The sequence below is a fragment of the Manis pentadactyla genome, chromosome Y, assembly GCF_030020395.1.
Source record: "Manis pentadactyla isolate mManPen7 chromosome Y, mManPen7.hap1, whole genome shotgun sequence".
Classification (NCBI taxonomy): domain Eukaryota; kingdom Metazoa; phylum Chordata; class Mammalia; order Pholidota; family Manidae; genus Manis; species Manis pentadactyla.
The window spans coordinates 36,799,694-36,813,399 of record NC_080039.1 but is presented as its reverse complement, the minus strand read 5'-3'; the positions used below and the strand labels follow the sequence as shown (position 1 = coordinate 36,813,399).

Below are 13,706 nucleotides of genomic sequence, written 5' to 3'. Positions count from 1 at the left end.
AGTTGGAGGGGACCCGACCTGGAAGAGATGCTAAAAACTCCGAAATGAACCAGCTGCTTGACATGGGTGACCCCACGGCTCTGCACACCAGCGGGCCCCCACCAGGCTCTGATGAGCCTGCAATGGCCCCAACTCGCACAGAGGTGTACCAAGGGCCCAGAGCTCTTCCCACTGTTCACCGCACCAGAGCTGCTCCCCAAGTCAAGGTCTCAGACCTGGGACAGAGGGACAATGCAGGGATGTGGGGCTGCAGATGGGGACTGGAGTGAGACACATGCCTCCCCAACCCCAGGTCAGGCAACCAGGGGGACAAAAGACAAAGCCGCACTCCCCAAACGAGCTGCTGAGGCACATGAGTCCCCTATGAGAATATGGCCCATGAGCACAGGGCCCCATGAGCAGAGGGTTCCCCCATGAGAACAGAGGCCCATGGGCAAGACTCCCCATGAGCACAGGACCCCCATGGGCACAGGGGGAATGGAGGGTGAAGGGAGGGAAGGGGGAGGGGAGGGAAAGGGGACTGGGTGGGGTGAAGGTGGGAGCTGATGGGCCTAAGTGGAGGGGGCAGAGAAGCAGATGGCAGTTGGGCAGGAGTGGTTGACCTCGGCCGACCCCAGAACTCCTGCAGCCACAGTGAGACAAGGCCCCAGAGAGGTGTGGACACCTCAACCCACTGGCAACCCCAAAGACCTATCTGGTCTGGGGGGCTCAGCAGGTATGGGGGGCACAGTGACAGGGCTAGTTGCCCCATGGACATCCCAAGGAGCAGACTGGGAGGGGATGGGAAACAGCCAGCCTGGCTCCTGGTGCCCTGGGTCGGTGCGCTCCTGCCCCGAGAATCCACGCCCACCCACTGTGGGGCCACCACCAGGGCAGATCCAGGGCCACTCAGCACTAGGAGAGCCAGACACCTGAGGAAAGGCCTGGCCACGAGGGGTCCGTCCTGCTCGGAGACCACAGGTGTGGGTGCCAAGGGGATGATGCAACCAGCCCTTGCTGGCATCTGTTTGCTCTGGCCCTGTGTCCACAGTGACCCCAAAGGTGACAGCAGCCAGAGCAGGATCAGGCAGTCAGGTGCCCTCAAGCCCGTTCCATCCACTGGACCTCTGGTTGTGGCAAGAGTGTCCTCACACTCCCACCTCTGACCTCCGGACACCTGGTCACACTCAGGGCATCCAGGAGGGTCCAGTCCCTGCAGACTGGTGGCTGTGAGGACCCATGGGCCCCAGTTGGCAATGCTGCCCCACAGTGGGGTCCTGCTTGGAGCTGGGGGTTGTCCTGTGTTGGGACAGATCCCTGGGGCAGCTCCTCCTCCTCGAAGGAGTGGGTGTCACAGCATCCAGTCATCCAATCCCAGCCCGGAGCATTTTAGGAAGTGCCCAGAGAGAAGGGCGCTGCTGCCGGAAACTCAGGAGGGTCTGTGACAGCCTGGGTGAGTGACGCCCCGCAGGGGGGAAAGCCCGGGGGGAGGCACTGCGTGTGGTCTCCACGCGGGCTGGAGCAGGTCCTGCCTCCCGTGCCCTGCTCCCAGGTGGGAACCCCTGTTCAGGTTCAGACCGGCAGAGCTGCCAGGTCCCTGGGCCATGGCTTGGAGTCCTGAGGGCTGTGACATGCCTGCCCTGTCATGTGCGCTCACCCCGTGGGTTGGCAGGGCAAGGACTTGTTGACTGAGCTCTTCTGGCCTGTGCTACACTGCTGGAGGCTGGGTCAACAAATGTGGAGCTGCTGAGCCAGTGGGGGCTGGTGAGCAGATAGGGGCTGGGTGAGCAGATAGGGGGCTGGGTGACCAGATAGGAGGCTGGGTGAGCAGATAGAGGGCTGGGTGAGCAGATAGGGGGCTGGGTGAGCTTGTGGGGGCTGAGTGAGTGGGCGGGGTCCCTGGAAGCAGGCAGGGGGCCAGAGGAGGAGGACAGAATGTCAAGGGATTGCTAGCCATGTACATCCATCTGCTTATTCACCTGAGAACCATTTCCTGCCAGTGGTGTGGGGACAGAAGGAGCCTCCCTGTGGGGTCAGGGTGGAGCTTAGGTGCCTCACCTGGCCAGGGCAGAGGGACCGGGAACCTTAGCTCACCCTGCAGCCTGGCCCCAGATGCTCACCTGGGTTGTGCCTGGATGGTGTGGAGGGAGGAAGGGCCCATGGGAGAGGGGCTGGTGCTGGTGAGGAGGTGGGGGGGGGCGGGTGCACAGGTGCTCTCCCAGACAGGTGTCTGTCAAGCAGGGCTGGGGGCTGCACCTGGGAATGGGGTTACCAGGGTCGATCTGCATCCGACTCGGGGGCTGAAATCACAGATGTATCTTCCTTAAAGCAGGAAGGCCAGGGTCTGCAGTAGGGGGACAAGACAAGACGCTCAGTGGTCAGGTGACCCGTTGACATGGGGAGAGCTGGTTGGCATTGCTGAGGGATGTGGTAGGGCAGGAGACACACACACACTGCTCAGTTAGGATGGCTCCTGCCTCGACAACAAGCACCTGTTGGCCTGCCAGCTCCTCTGGAGCTCTGGACTGGACCCATACTCTGTCCCTTCTGCAGTTTACACTCTCGGAAGCCTGAAGAGCCCCCACCTGGTCTGGAGGTTGGAGGTGAGGTTCAGCAGCTGGTTTGTCTGTCCTTGGAAACACTGACCTTCCCTGTTGGAGTAAGCCATCCTGTCTGGAGTAGGGGATGGCTGTCCCTGGGGAGTCGTCCTGGTCCCTGGGGGGCTGTCTTGTTCTGGAAATCCTGCCTCTGGACCACGGGGGGCCGACCTGGTGCTGGGGTCTATCCTGGTCCCTGGGGCACTGTCACTGGACCCTGGGGGGTGCATCTTGGGCCCTGCAAGACCATCCTGTCCCTGGGGGGCCATCCTGGCCCTGGGTCATGCCAGAGGGCCCTCATAGACCACAGGGGATGCACCCTCAGCCTCGCTTCCCTGTGTGGTGCTCATCCTGACAGTAAGTCCGTTTCTGCACATGTACCTGGCGTGGAGGCGGTGGATGCCCTGTCTCAGGCTGCCTTCCACCCTCCTCTGAAGGACATCTGCCAGCCCTTCCTTCTCAATGTGCATGTGTCCATATGGCCAGAACGGCGTCCTCCGTGCACCTCGTCAGACTGTAAAACCCTGCTTCCTCCCACAGGGCACAGCTTCACCACTTACAGGCGGGCAGGTGAGCTCTTCTGGCAGCTTCCCCAGCCTGCCCAGCACCATGAACACGGACTGGATGTCAGCACTATGCCCACAGCTCTGGGATGTGCCCGTCCACCACCTCTCCATCCCAGGTGAGGCCTCCGTGTGCCGTGGGGAAGTGGCTGTGGGATGGGTGCCGAGTGGGGAAGCCCCACCAACCACACGCATGCGCACACACATGCAGGCGCACACATGGCATCCCGCACTCTCCATCTGCTTTATTCTGATTTGGCCAAGGCAGGTCCGTGGTAGGCCCCAGGTCAGCATGGCTTTTGGGAGGCATGGCCATGTAAGGGTTTTGGCAATGCTTCCCTTGGCCACTCCATCCCTCTGTGTAGGGAACCCATGGGAAGACGGTGAAGCCAGGGAGGTTCTTGAGACAGAGTGGATAGAGCCACGCAGGTGGCCACAGGGGCCCCTCGGGTTGGAGAGACCCAAACTGGCTGAGGGTGGAGGCCGCAAAATGGGCTCCCCTCCTACCACCTGGCAGAGTCCACTTCCAAGGCTGAATCAGAAAGAAGCGACTGGTGGTATGCAGAACACACGTCAGGTGCTGTGCACACTGAAAACCCTCTTGTTCGGAGAACTCTGTCATACATTTCTAGACATATTTATCCATGGAGAAGACAGGCACTCAGACAATATTAGGGCTCATCTCTGCTGATAAAGAAAATGCTGATAATAGAATGTTAAGTAAAAAGCAGATTAGAAGTCATGCAGTTTGGTCTTGATTTATATTTTGGATTATGGATTATGCCCATGTATAAGTGGATCCATATGTCATATAAAATGATACACACATATAAATATATATGTCAATGGAGGAGTTAATTTTTATACCTGTATGTTTCCATTTTCTGCAATTAATATCTATTTGGCATGAGTTTTTTGTGGCTGCTAACACAGTCTGGGGGCTTAAACCACAGGAATCATCCTCCCCAGCTCTGGAGGCTAGACATCTACGATCCAGGAGGGGCTCTGAGGTCCAGGCAGGGCAGGGCCAAGCTCCCTCCACAGGTTCCAGAGAAGGCTCCTCGGCCTCTTCCAGCTTCTGGGGGCTCCAGGTGGCATGTGGCCACGTCCCTCCCATCTGTCTCCACATGCCTTCCCCTCTGTGTCTCTCCCCTTGTCTGTGAGGACACCTGTCACTGGATTTAGGGCCACTGTGCTCCTGAAATACCCTATTTCCCCACAGGTTCCATTGCTGGATTCTGGGTGGATGTGGGTTTGGGGCGCCCTCCACTCCTTGCTGTGTGCAGCTCAGAGAGGTGGGTGCTGTGAAACGTGCCCACTTGCTTGCAGGGAGCCATGACACGATGACATACTGCTTGAACAAGAAATCTTCCATTTCCCATGACCAGTCCTGGCTGCTGCAGCTTCTGGACAAGGTCCTGCCGTGCATTACCCGCCCCGTGGTGATGAAGTGGTCTGTCACGCAGGTAAGGGTACGTGGGCTCAGAGGCTGGTTCCTGACCAGCATCACCCCACCCTGGCAGATGCCATCATTCCTGCTGGGGAAGTAGAATTGAAAGCAAACTCTGCCAGCCCAGAAAACCTCCCAGGAGGCAGGGGAGGAAGAATGTGGCTGCACTCCTGGAGGATCACGTGGGGTGCATGTCACTGCCAGCCGGGAACCGCCTTTGTGTGAACAGTCTCTCATTTCCTTGTCCTGGGCTTTGCAGCTGGGAGCCAGGTGGGCGATGCATGTTCTTCCTCACTGAGCACATGTCTGAGATGCTCCGGCCAGCAGGAAATGTCCCCTGGCTGTGGAGTCACCCACAGGCTTGTCTAGACATTTGCACACATTTGGAAATGGGACAAAGCTGCAATGACTGGATTTCTTCAGTAAGCGCTCTGGGGAGGGAGCAGGAGCAGCCCCAACTGGTAAATCTGTTTGCCCGCATCCTTCAAGCCCAGCCCTTGTCTTTGGTGTGGGTCAGCACTGTTGAGGTCTTCAGAGCAGCTGGGAGAGAGGTCCTGGAGGACAGAAAGGAGCCTCCCTGCGAGTCAGTCATGGCCTGTCACTCTGGACACGCTCGGCCAGCACCGTCCAGGGAGCTGTCCCCTGGTGCCGGTGCCATGTGGGCACCTGGGGAGCAGCCGGGCCTCCCCTGCCTTTGCTTTGGGGGCACTCAGTCTGCAGGGCTTTCTGCTGACAGGCACTCAGCCTCCAGAGACTGTGTTCTCTGCTGGCAGCCCCCAGCCCCAGGCTCTGCCTTTGTATGGATTTGCTCTGGAGTTTCATCACGTGGCAGCTGCATTCTTCTGGGACCTGCCAGGCAGGGAGGAGGTGTGGAATGTAGGCAAACCACATTCCCACCTTGGGGCAGGTGCCTGGGCTGGCAGAGCTGGTCAGCTGCCAGAGCCCTCAGAGGGAGGAGGGTCCCCAGCAGCCTGGGGAAGCTGCCAAGCTGGGATCCCTCAGTGCTGGGGTCCTGGAGTCCCTGGGGATTCTCGCTTTCCCATCATTACCATGTATAGAAAGCAGGCTACTGCTTCTTTTGCTTTGCTTTTTCTATTATTTTGTGTAGAGGGCACAGTATATTTTTCCTTACTGATTTTTGTATCACTGCTTTCCCATCATTACTCTGTGTAGAGTGCACAGTTCGTTTCTTCTCCTTCACTTTGGTTCACGTAGATTCTTGCTTTCCCATGGCTGTTTTCCACAAAGAGCACAGTACCACTTCTTTCACGCTTCGGTGTTAATATTACTCTTGTGTTTTCTATTAATTTGAATAGAGGGAAAGTCTCATTTTCTCTTTATACTAATTTCTCTCCCTTTGTCACTGTGTGTACAGAGCATAATGCCATTTCCTCTTACTTCTGTGAGTTACATTAGTTCTGGCTTCCCATTTTTACTGCATGTGCAGTAGAGCCTTTTCTCCCTACCCTCTCTGGATTCCTTCTTGCCTTCCCTCATGCTATAGCGGGGTGGGGACCGTCCCCACTGTAGCTGCCTTCTTCACCTCCCCCTGACCTCTGAGGGTCCAGGTGTGGCATCCGGAAGCCTGGCAAAGGGCAACTGAGGACCAGAGTGGGGTCCCTTCCCTGAAACTGTCTGGAAGGAGGCTGAGGCAGGACCCGGCAGCACCTCACGAGACCAGTGTCAGTGCCCAGAAGGCATTCACCACAGGGATAGGGTCCCCCGAGGCTCTGCCTGGGGAACCACATGGCCAGGGTCACCTGGAGAGCAGGCTCCCAAATGCGTGGCCCGAGTGGGCCCAAACCCTGCCAGCACCAACAGCTTTTGATGCCACAAACAGCAGGTGAGCACCCCAAACCCACTTCCCAGCTCCTGTCAGGTATCCTCCTGGGTGGGAGCCACCTCGCCCTGGCAGAGATGACTGACCTTTGTCCACAGACGCTGAATGTCACAGAGCAGCTGGACGCCGGGGTCCGGTACCTGGACCTTCGCATTGCACACATGCTGGAGGGCTCCAAGAAGAACCTGCATTTTGTGCACTTGGTGTACACGACTGCACTGGTAGAGGTAAGGTGCAAAGGACATGGCCCCAAGTGTGCAGTGTGGGGGACACCACAGCCAGATGTGTGTGTGCCAGATGGGAGATGCTGGCCTCTGTCCCCCAAGCATGGACAGTCGTTGCCCCTATGCCTTTCTGAGACTGACCCATATCTGGGCACATGTGCCCCACTGCACAACCTCCAGGACCTCAGGCTGTATGTCACCTACTGGCCCTTCCATGCTCCCTGGTGCTTCCAAACTTCATACATGCCATGCCCTCTGGAGGGGGCAGGCACATGGGGTCACACGTGCACACACACATGGTCACATACGTTCACGTGCACACACATGGCCACGCATCACACATGTACTGTACATGTGGCCTTTTGACACGCACACATATGCACTTCTCCCCCAAGAAGGTGGCAGGTGGCCCAGCTGTCCTTCACGGAGGCTGAGGTCACGAGGGCAGCACCATGTTCCTCTAACTGCTTGCACAGAAACTGACCAGTTTGTCCAGTTTTCTTGGGGAAGCCCCTGTGACTGCGAATGTCCCCATCTTCCTGGGCTGTGTAGGCACCCACTGCAGCTCAGCACCCCTCTCCCCTGCCAGGACACGCTTACGGAGGTCTCTGACTGGCTGGAGCAGCACCCTCGGGAGGTAGTCATCCTGGCATGCAGGAACTTCGAGGGCATGACAGAGGGCCTGCATGAGTACCTGGTCACCTGCATCCAGAACATCTTTGGGGACATGCTGTGTCCCCGAGGGGTGAGGAGGGCCCTGACCCACACCTGTCCCTGGCAGGGTGGTGGACAGGGGTGCAGTCACCGCCATCTGCTCGCCAGGTCCCACCCTGCGTGATGCTGAGTGTCCTGCTGCTGGTGAGGCTGCTGACAGGCCTCCTCAGGCTCACACAGGAGGCACTGCCCTTGGGTGCCACATGCAGCCCAGCCACACCCGTGCAGACAGGATGTCCTGGGACACAGCACGGAGGGGCCCCTCTCCCACTTCTTGGGTCACACTTAGTGCTGGTTCAGAAGATGCCACATCCTGACACCCTGAGTATACGTGTCCTGGGGCGGCCAAAGCAGAGCACACGGTCGGAGGCTCAGGGCAGATTATGGCCTGTCTGGGAGGCTGGACCCTCTGAGGTCCAGGTGTGGTCAGGGCTGGGCCTCCCGAGCCTCCCTCCTGTGGATGCCGTCCTCTCCCTGTGTCCTCACAGGGTTGTCCCTCTGTGTGTGTCTGTGTCCTCATCTCCTCTTTTTATAGGGATGCCAGTCCTGTGGGATCAGGGCCCACCCTATAACCTCATTTACCTCAATCCCCTCTTTAAAGACCCGTCTTCCAATACAGCCCCATTCTGAGGTCCTGGGTTGAGGGCTTCTGCATGTGGACTTGGGACACATTTCAGCTCACAACACACCCTGAGCTTTGATTATCGAGGTGACTGACTTCTGCTGCTTGCTGGTGGAGGCTGCTGTGTACCCCCTTAGTCCACGGGGGGCCTGAGAAGTTAAGTCCACATCTGTTTTGGTCAAGATGTGGCCCTTTGTTTTGGGCATTTTTCCAGTTGGCAGCCCAGGCCCACAGTGGTTTGGGGCCAAAACAGGGACAACAGGGCTGCCATGAGCTGGGGTCCCCCAGGGCCTCAGGCCCCGGGCAGAATGTTGGGGAGGCTGCCCAGGGCATTCACCCACATGCTGGGGCCCACGTGGACAACCCACAAAACCACCATCATTGCACATAGGCCCACAAAGCCACCACCCCTCTGACCCACTGCTCCTCCCCTGCAGGAGGTGCCAACGCTGCGTCAGCTATGGGCACGAGGCCAGCAGGTGCTCGTGTCCTATGAGGATGAGGGCACTGTAAGCCGACATGGGGCGCTGTGGCCCGGGATCCCCTACTGGTGGGGGGACCAGGTGAAGCCTGAGGAGCTCATCCACTACCTGGAGCACATGAAGAGTGGAGGCCGCCCAGGTACATGGGCCAGGAGGGGCACCAGCTGCAACCAGGAATGGAAGGTCATGTGCAGGGTGCATGCACATGCACACACATGTACACAGAGATGAGCGCACACATGCACAAATATTCACACACGTGTACACATGTGCACATGCACACACCCACGCAGGTGCAAGAGGCAGCCCCCTGCCATGTCTGTGTGTTGGGTGGTCTGGGCCACCAGTCCCAGGTGAGACCTGACGACACCCATGTGCATGGTGTGGCCTCGCATATGCTGTCCGTATTCACTGCACACGTGTCCTAGGAAGACACACACATGGTCACACTGGGCACCCTCCTCGCCGAGCCCTGAGGCCAGACCCTGATTCCCACTTGCCAGGGCCTGCAGCCCCACCTCCTGCATCCCTCTGTCTCTATCAGATTTAGTGTCTTCCTCCATTTGCAGCTTCCTCTGTGTGGAATTCTCCCTGCATCGGTAACACAGCTTATTTCACTAAGCCTGTCCTGGGCTGCCTGCCCTGTGCGCTGCCGCCCTTGTGGGGCAGAGCCTGCTGGGCACTCGCACCAGCTCAGTCCCGTGGGGTCAGGCAGCCGCCGCTCTGATGTGGCCCAACCCTCAGCTCGGGGTGAGGAGTGGTGTGGGCTTGCATGCTCACATGGCTCCCCAGGGAAATTCCTGACACATTTCCTACGCTTCCCATCATGTAGTATTAGCCTCGTTAAGGAAATCAGCCCTTTCATGCAAGCATGCTGCACACAGCGGCCTCGGCCTGTCACAGGATGGTCGTGGTGTTGGAAGTACGTGCTCAGTGCTGGTAGAGGGACCTTCTCTTGATGCGGAGTCGTTACGCTTCCCTCGTGGTCAGGGTGTGCAGTGCGAGATGGACGTGTTGTTCTCCAGGTCCTGCTGTCCCCCTCCAGGTGCCTGTGCATGGCTGGCTGCTAGCTTAGCTCCGTGTGGTGACCAGCTTTGTCTGAGTCAACCTTGTGCGTTTCAAATGAGTGAAATCCACGGTGTTGCATATACTGAGTGCAGCCAGCCTGCACAGGCTCCTAATGAGGTTGGGAGCATCTTGGATGCCAGCTGCATGGCACCTGGTGTCAGCCGGCCTGGCCTGCTTTCATCCTGGATGCTAGGCTTCAGCTCGTGGCTCATCTGCTGCTCTTAGAGCCCTTGCTCAGCCAGGGTAACTGTGCTTGGGGCTGAAGGGAACTGCTAGGTGGGCCTTCCAGGAGATGGGGTTTGAGGGTCAATGTCTGGGCGCCAAGCCTGGTGTGATCCTTAATTTAGCTGGTTCCACTTCGTGGGGGCTGGGCGATGCTTGAAAAGTCCCTGGAGTGCAGATGCCCCAGGTGGTCATGGGATGAGCCGACAGACACGTGGGGTCCCGCTGCAGTGGAATATGTCTGTCCACGGAGAGGAGTGAGGTCTGCCATGCAGCTGAACCAGGAAAATGAGGTTCACAGAAGCCAGACACAGGGACAAACGGTGTGGGATCCGTTCACAGGAAACGCCCAGAACAGTCAGATCCACAGACAGAACGTGGACCCGTGGCTATCGGACTGGGAAGGGTGGGGAGGCTTGCTCTTCGTGGGGATGGGTCTCCTTTGGGGAATGAAATGTTCTGGAATCAGATACAGATGATGTTCACACAACACAACATTGTGAACGTGCTGAATGCATCTGAATTTCAAATTTGCAACCCCCTTAAAATGGTGATTTCCTTGTTTTTCATGGATTTCACCTCAGTTTTGAAAATGCTATCATTGGGGGCACCGTGTACAGCCAGTGCTCAGAGCCATGGGGGGTGGGAAATTGAGTCCTGGGGCTATGAGGGGCCTCCCCACACAGACGTGGGGTGGGATTTACAGTGGGAACTTGCCTGCTGCCCCTTCCACACCTCCCAGATCCTGGGTGCCTACAAGGCCCGGCTCTCAGTGGCTGTTCAGGCTCTAAAGCAGCCTTTTTGCCAGCACATGGGCTGTATCCTAAGGGAGAGCATGGGACCCAGCCCAGTGGCCGCCAGGCAGGCTGTGTGGCTCAGCGTGGACCTCGGGTCCCTACAGACCTCTCTGCCCTCGCCACACACCGAGTTCAGGCCAGTGGCAAGCACACGTGCTGTGCTTCACTGGGGCTTCCTAAGCACAGACTGCAGCTGCTTGGCGGTCCTGCTTCAGCAGACCTGGGGTAGCCTGGCAACCCACACGTCTCAGGATTCAGAGACTGTGCTAGGAAACCATTGGCCAACTCGGTGAACAAGTCTCCTTCTGCAGTTGTGACAAACACCACAGCCTCATGGCCTAGCACGACAGAAATGGGTTCTGTTGTAGTTTTGAGGGCAGACATCCAAATGGGTGGCCCTGGCTGATGTCCAGGTGTGGGCACAGCTGGTTCCTTCTGGGGGCTCCAGGGAGAATCCACCTCACACCTCCCCTGGCTTCTTGGGGCACCTGCAGTCCTCAGCCGTGGGCCCTTCACACCTTCTTTATGTCTGATGCCATCGCCCCACAGCTCTCTCTGCCCTCAGACCCCCAGACCCCCCTCTCACAGGGACACTTCTGAGGACACTGGGCTGACAAGTCATCCACGGTGATCCCAGGATCCTTAAGGGAATTACATCCCCAAGTCTGTTGACCCTATAGTCATATATCCACAAGATCCAGGGGTGAGGACCAGGTGTCTGTGGGGGCATTTCCCATCCACTGTCCTGTGTAACAGAAGTATGGGAAATAGACATCTTTCCTGTCAGGACTCCAACTTCTGGGGGAAGAGCTGAGGCTGAGAAGAGAAGTGGGGAGAGACGCGGGGGCTGACGGCGGGTGATAGGACGTGGGAGCCCCATGTGCCCTCTGTCTCACATCCATTTCAGGTGGGCTGTTCGTGGCGGGCATCAACCTGACGGAGAACCTGGCCTACATCCTCCTGCACCCGTCCAAGTCCCTCAAGAAGATGACACTCCCCAGCCTGCCTTACCTGAGCAGGTGGGTGCGGGAGCAGTGCCCTGGGCCGGGCGCGCAGTGCACCAACATCATTGCGGGCGACTTCATCGGCACAGACGCTTTCACCAGTGATGTCATACGGCTCAATGAGAAGTTGCTTCCACGCTGACCGAGTCCTTTCTTGAGCTCAGCACGCAGGACATGTCGACATTCATCCTTCTTCCCGTGTGGCTGTGTGGTTTTTGCCAAGTGCAGGCGAGAGGAGTGGGTCTGGGCAATGTGGGTGGGACAGGGCCCCTCTGCCTCCTTCCTCAGAATGCCCCCTGCTGCTCAGCAGCCCTGGGGTGGATTCCTCAGCATCCCTGTGGATCCCTCAGAATCTCTGGGGTGGATTCCTGACCCTGCAGGGTTCAGTGCATGTGCTGATGACTAAAGCTCCTCAAGGGAAGGCCTACCCAGATCGTGGGAGTCTGTTTGTCCGGGCCTAGCCCAGCCCAAGTGCTCTGGTTGCCCATGAGAGGCTCCGAAGCATCGCCTCCCCTGGGGGCTTGGAAGAGCAGCAGAGTGACATCCCCACAGCTCCAGGGGTGACGTGAACAGGGAGCACCAAGTGTGCTGGGATCCTGAGAAAACCATCTAAAGAACTGATGTGAACAACCTGTCTCCAACTCTGAGGACATCGGCTGCTTCCCAGCCAATAGGCTGCTGCGTGCTCACTGTTCTCTGGCTCTTCTGGCTGGAATGGGACCGGTTGGGGCTGTTTGGGAGTTTGCCACGAAGAGTGGGGCAGGCGGGCCCACAGGCCTCGGTAGCAGCATCTCCAGGTGTGAGAAGGGAAGTATAGCACAGGCTCCTGGCCCGCACTGGCCGCTACAGGTCTGAGGCACACTCGGTTGCCCAGGCCCCGCTCTCCTCCGGCCACTCACGTAAGGGTCCCAGCCTGCCTGCTCTGCGCAGCTGTAAAGCCACATGCCCTCCTAGGTGCCTGGATTCTGACGGGCCTGCGCCTGCGTTGCGGATCCCGCCTCACCTGTGATTGTCTCCAAGGCCCGCAGGGGTGTTTGTCACTATTCCAACTTCCCCTGGGCTCTTAGGTTTCTTACACTCTCTTCTCCATCCATTTGCCACAAAGCTCATTATATTAACTAGGTCTCTTTATTTTCTGTGTTCTTGATGTTCTGGCATTTGCGGGCCTTGCAGATCCAGCGAGACTACCCGTGCGGGGCAGGCTGACTCCCAGAGACAAAAATGACGTGGCAGCAGGCCGCTCCCCCGATGTGACATGCAGACACTGTGCTGATGTCCCCTGCCCCAGTCTCCCAGGACCAGGAGCCAGAGCCCCGCAGGGTCATTCTAGCCAGCCAGACCCATCCTGCTTGCTCTGTCCTGCCACCCCCTCCCTGGCAAGCTCTGTGGCCTTATGCTTCTGCTTCCAGACCCAACGGGGTTCATCTGCTGCGGCCCCAGTATATTCCCCCTGCTCCTGGGAGGTGGAAATTGTCATAGAGTGGTTTGACTCCATGTTGGCTCAGCCACTCTACGAGCTGAAACGCATGGGAACCGAGACCCTGAGCTGCCCCATTCTGCGGGAGGCAAGGCATGGTCCAGGCCTATTCTCCACTTTGTGAGACCAGGAACCCAGTGCCATGAGTGCAGAGGTCACAGGAATGAACCTTGTGCAGGAGCTTCACAGGCCCGGTGGTTTCACGCTCTTGGCCAGATGACGGCACTAAGCACACCTCTATTTCACTTCTGCAGTAAGAGGGTCGCAGAGCTTCCTGCGTGGCCGTGTTCTGGAGCGTTCCTGTCAAGGAAGGTTTTAGGCATGGTGTTGTCTTGGATAGTCTTGAGCAGCACTATTTAACCCATGCTGGAGCATGTTATCTTTGCTACCAAATTAGTCTTTTTTTCCAAAAGAAAATCTGCTGTGCTTTCAGTACCATTATTTACCAAACATGCCCAAAACCTGGAAAGGAGGCTCCTGGCCATCCCACTGTGTCCTGCCTCAGCTCCCGCCAGACCCTGGTGCTCAGGAGAGCAGGTGGAGACGCAGGAACGTGTTGACCACAGATGGACACAGTGGGCGCTGTATCCATCCCACGGTCACCCACATGTGTGTCGGGTATGGTTCCACCTGATTCACTGAACTCTAAACAGAAGACAATGAAGTC

At 57.9% G+C, this 13,706-nt stretch overlaps 1 protein-coding gene across 8 annotated transcripts; it reads left to right on the top strand.

Annotated features, from left to right (window-relative positions):
• Window positions 1-1,203: 1,203 nt before the first annotated feature.
• On the top strand, window positions 1,204-12,694 carry LOC118935939 (PI-PLC X domain-containing protein 1). 8 transcript variants are annotated; one of them, XM_036932604.2, is made up of 8 exons: window positions 1,204-1,432; window positions 2,533-2,582; window positions 3,117-3,258; window positions 4,469-4,605; window positions 6,528-6,656; window positions 7,243-7,398; window positions 8,427-8,610; window positions 11,466-12,694. In XM_036932604.2, the coding sequence occupies exons 1-8, from the start codon at window positions 1,219-1,221 to the stop codon at window positions 11,702-11,704; spliced, it is 1,251 nt and encodes a 416-aa protein (XP_036788499.1). In that variant the 5' UTR covers window positions 1,204-1,218; the 3' UTR covers window positions 11,705-12,694. The 8 variants fall into 8 exon arrangements, with proteins under 8 accessions (XP_036788499.1, XP_036788498.1, XP_057352178.1 ...); XM_057496192.1 differs by having other exon boundaries at window positions 1,362-1,432; window positions 4,362-4,605; XM_057496197.1 differs by lacking the exon at window positions 1,204-1,432 and adding an exon at window positions 1,515-1,531.
• Window positions 12,695-13,706: the final 1,012 nt, after the last annotated feature.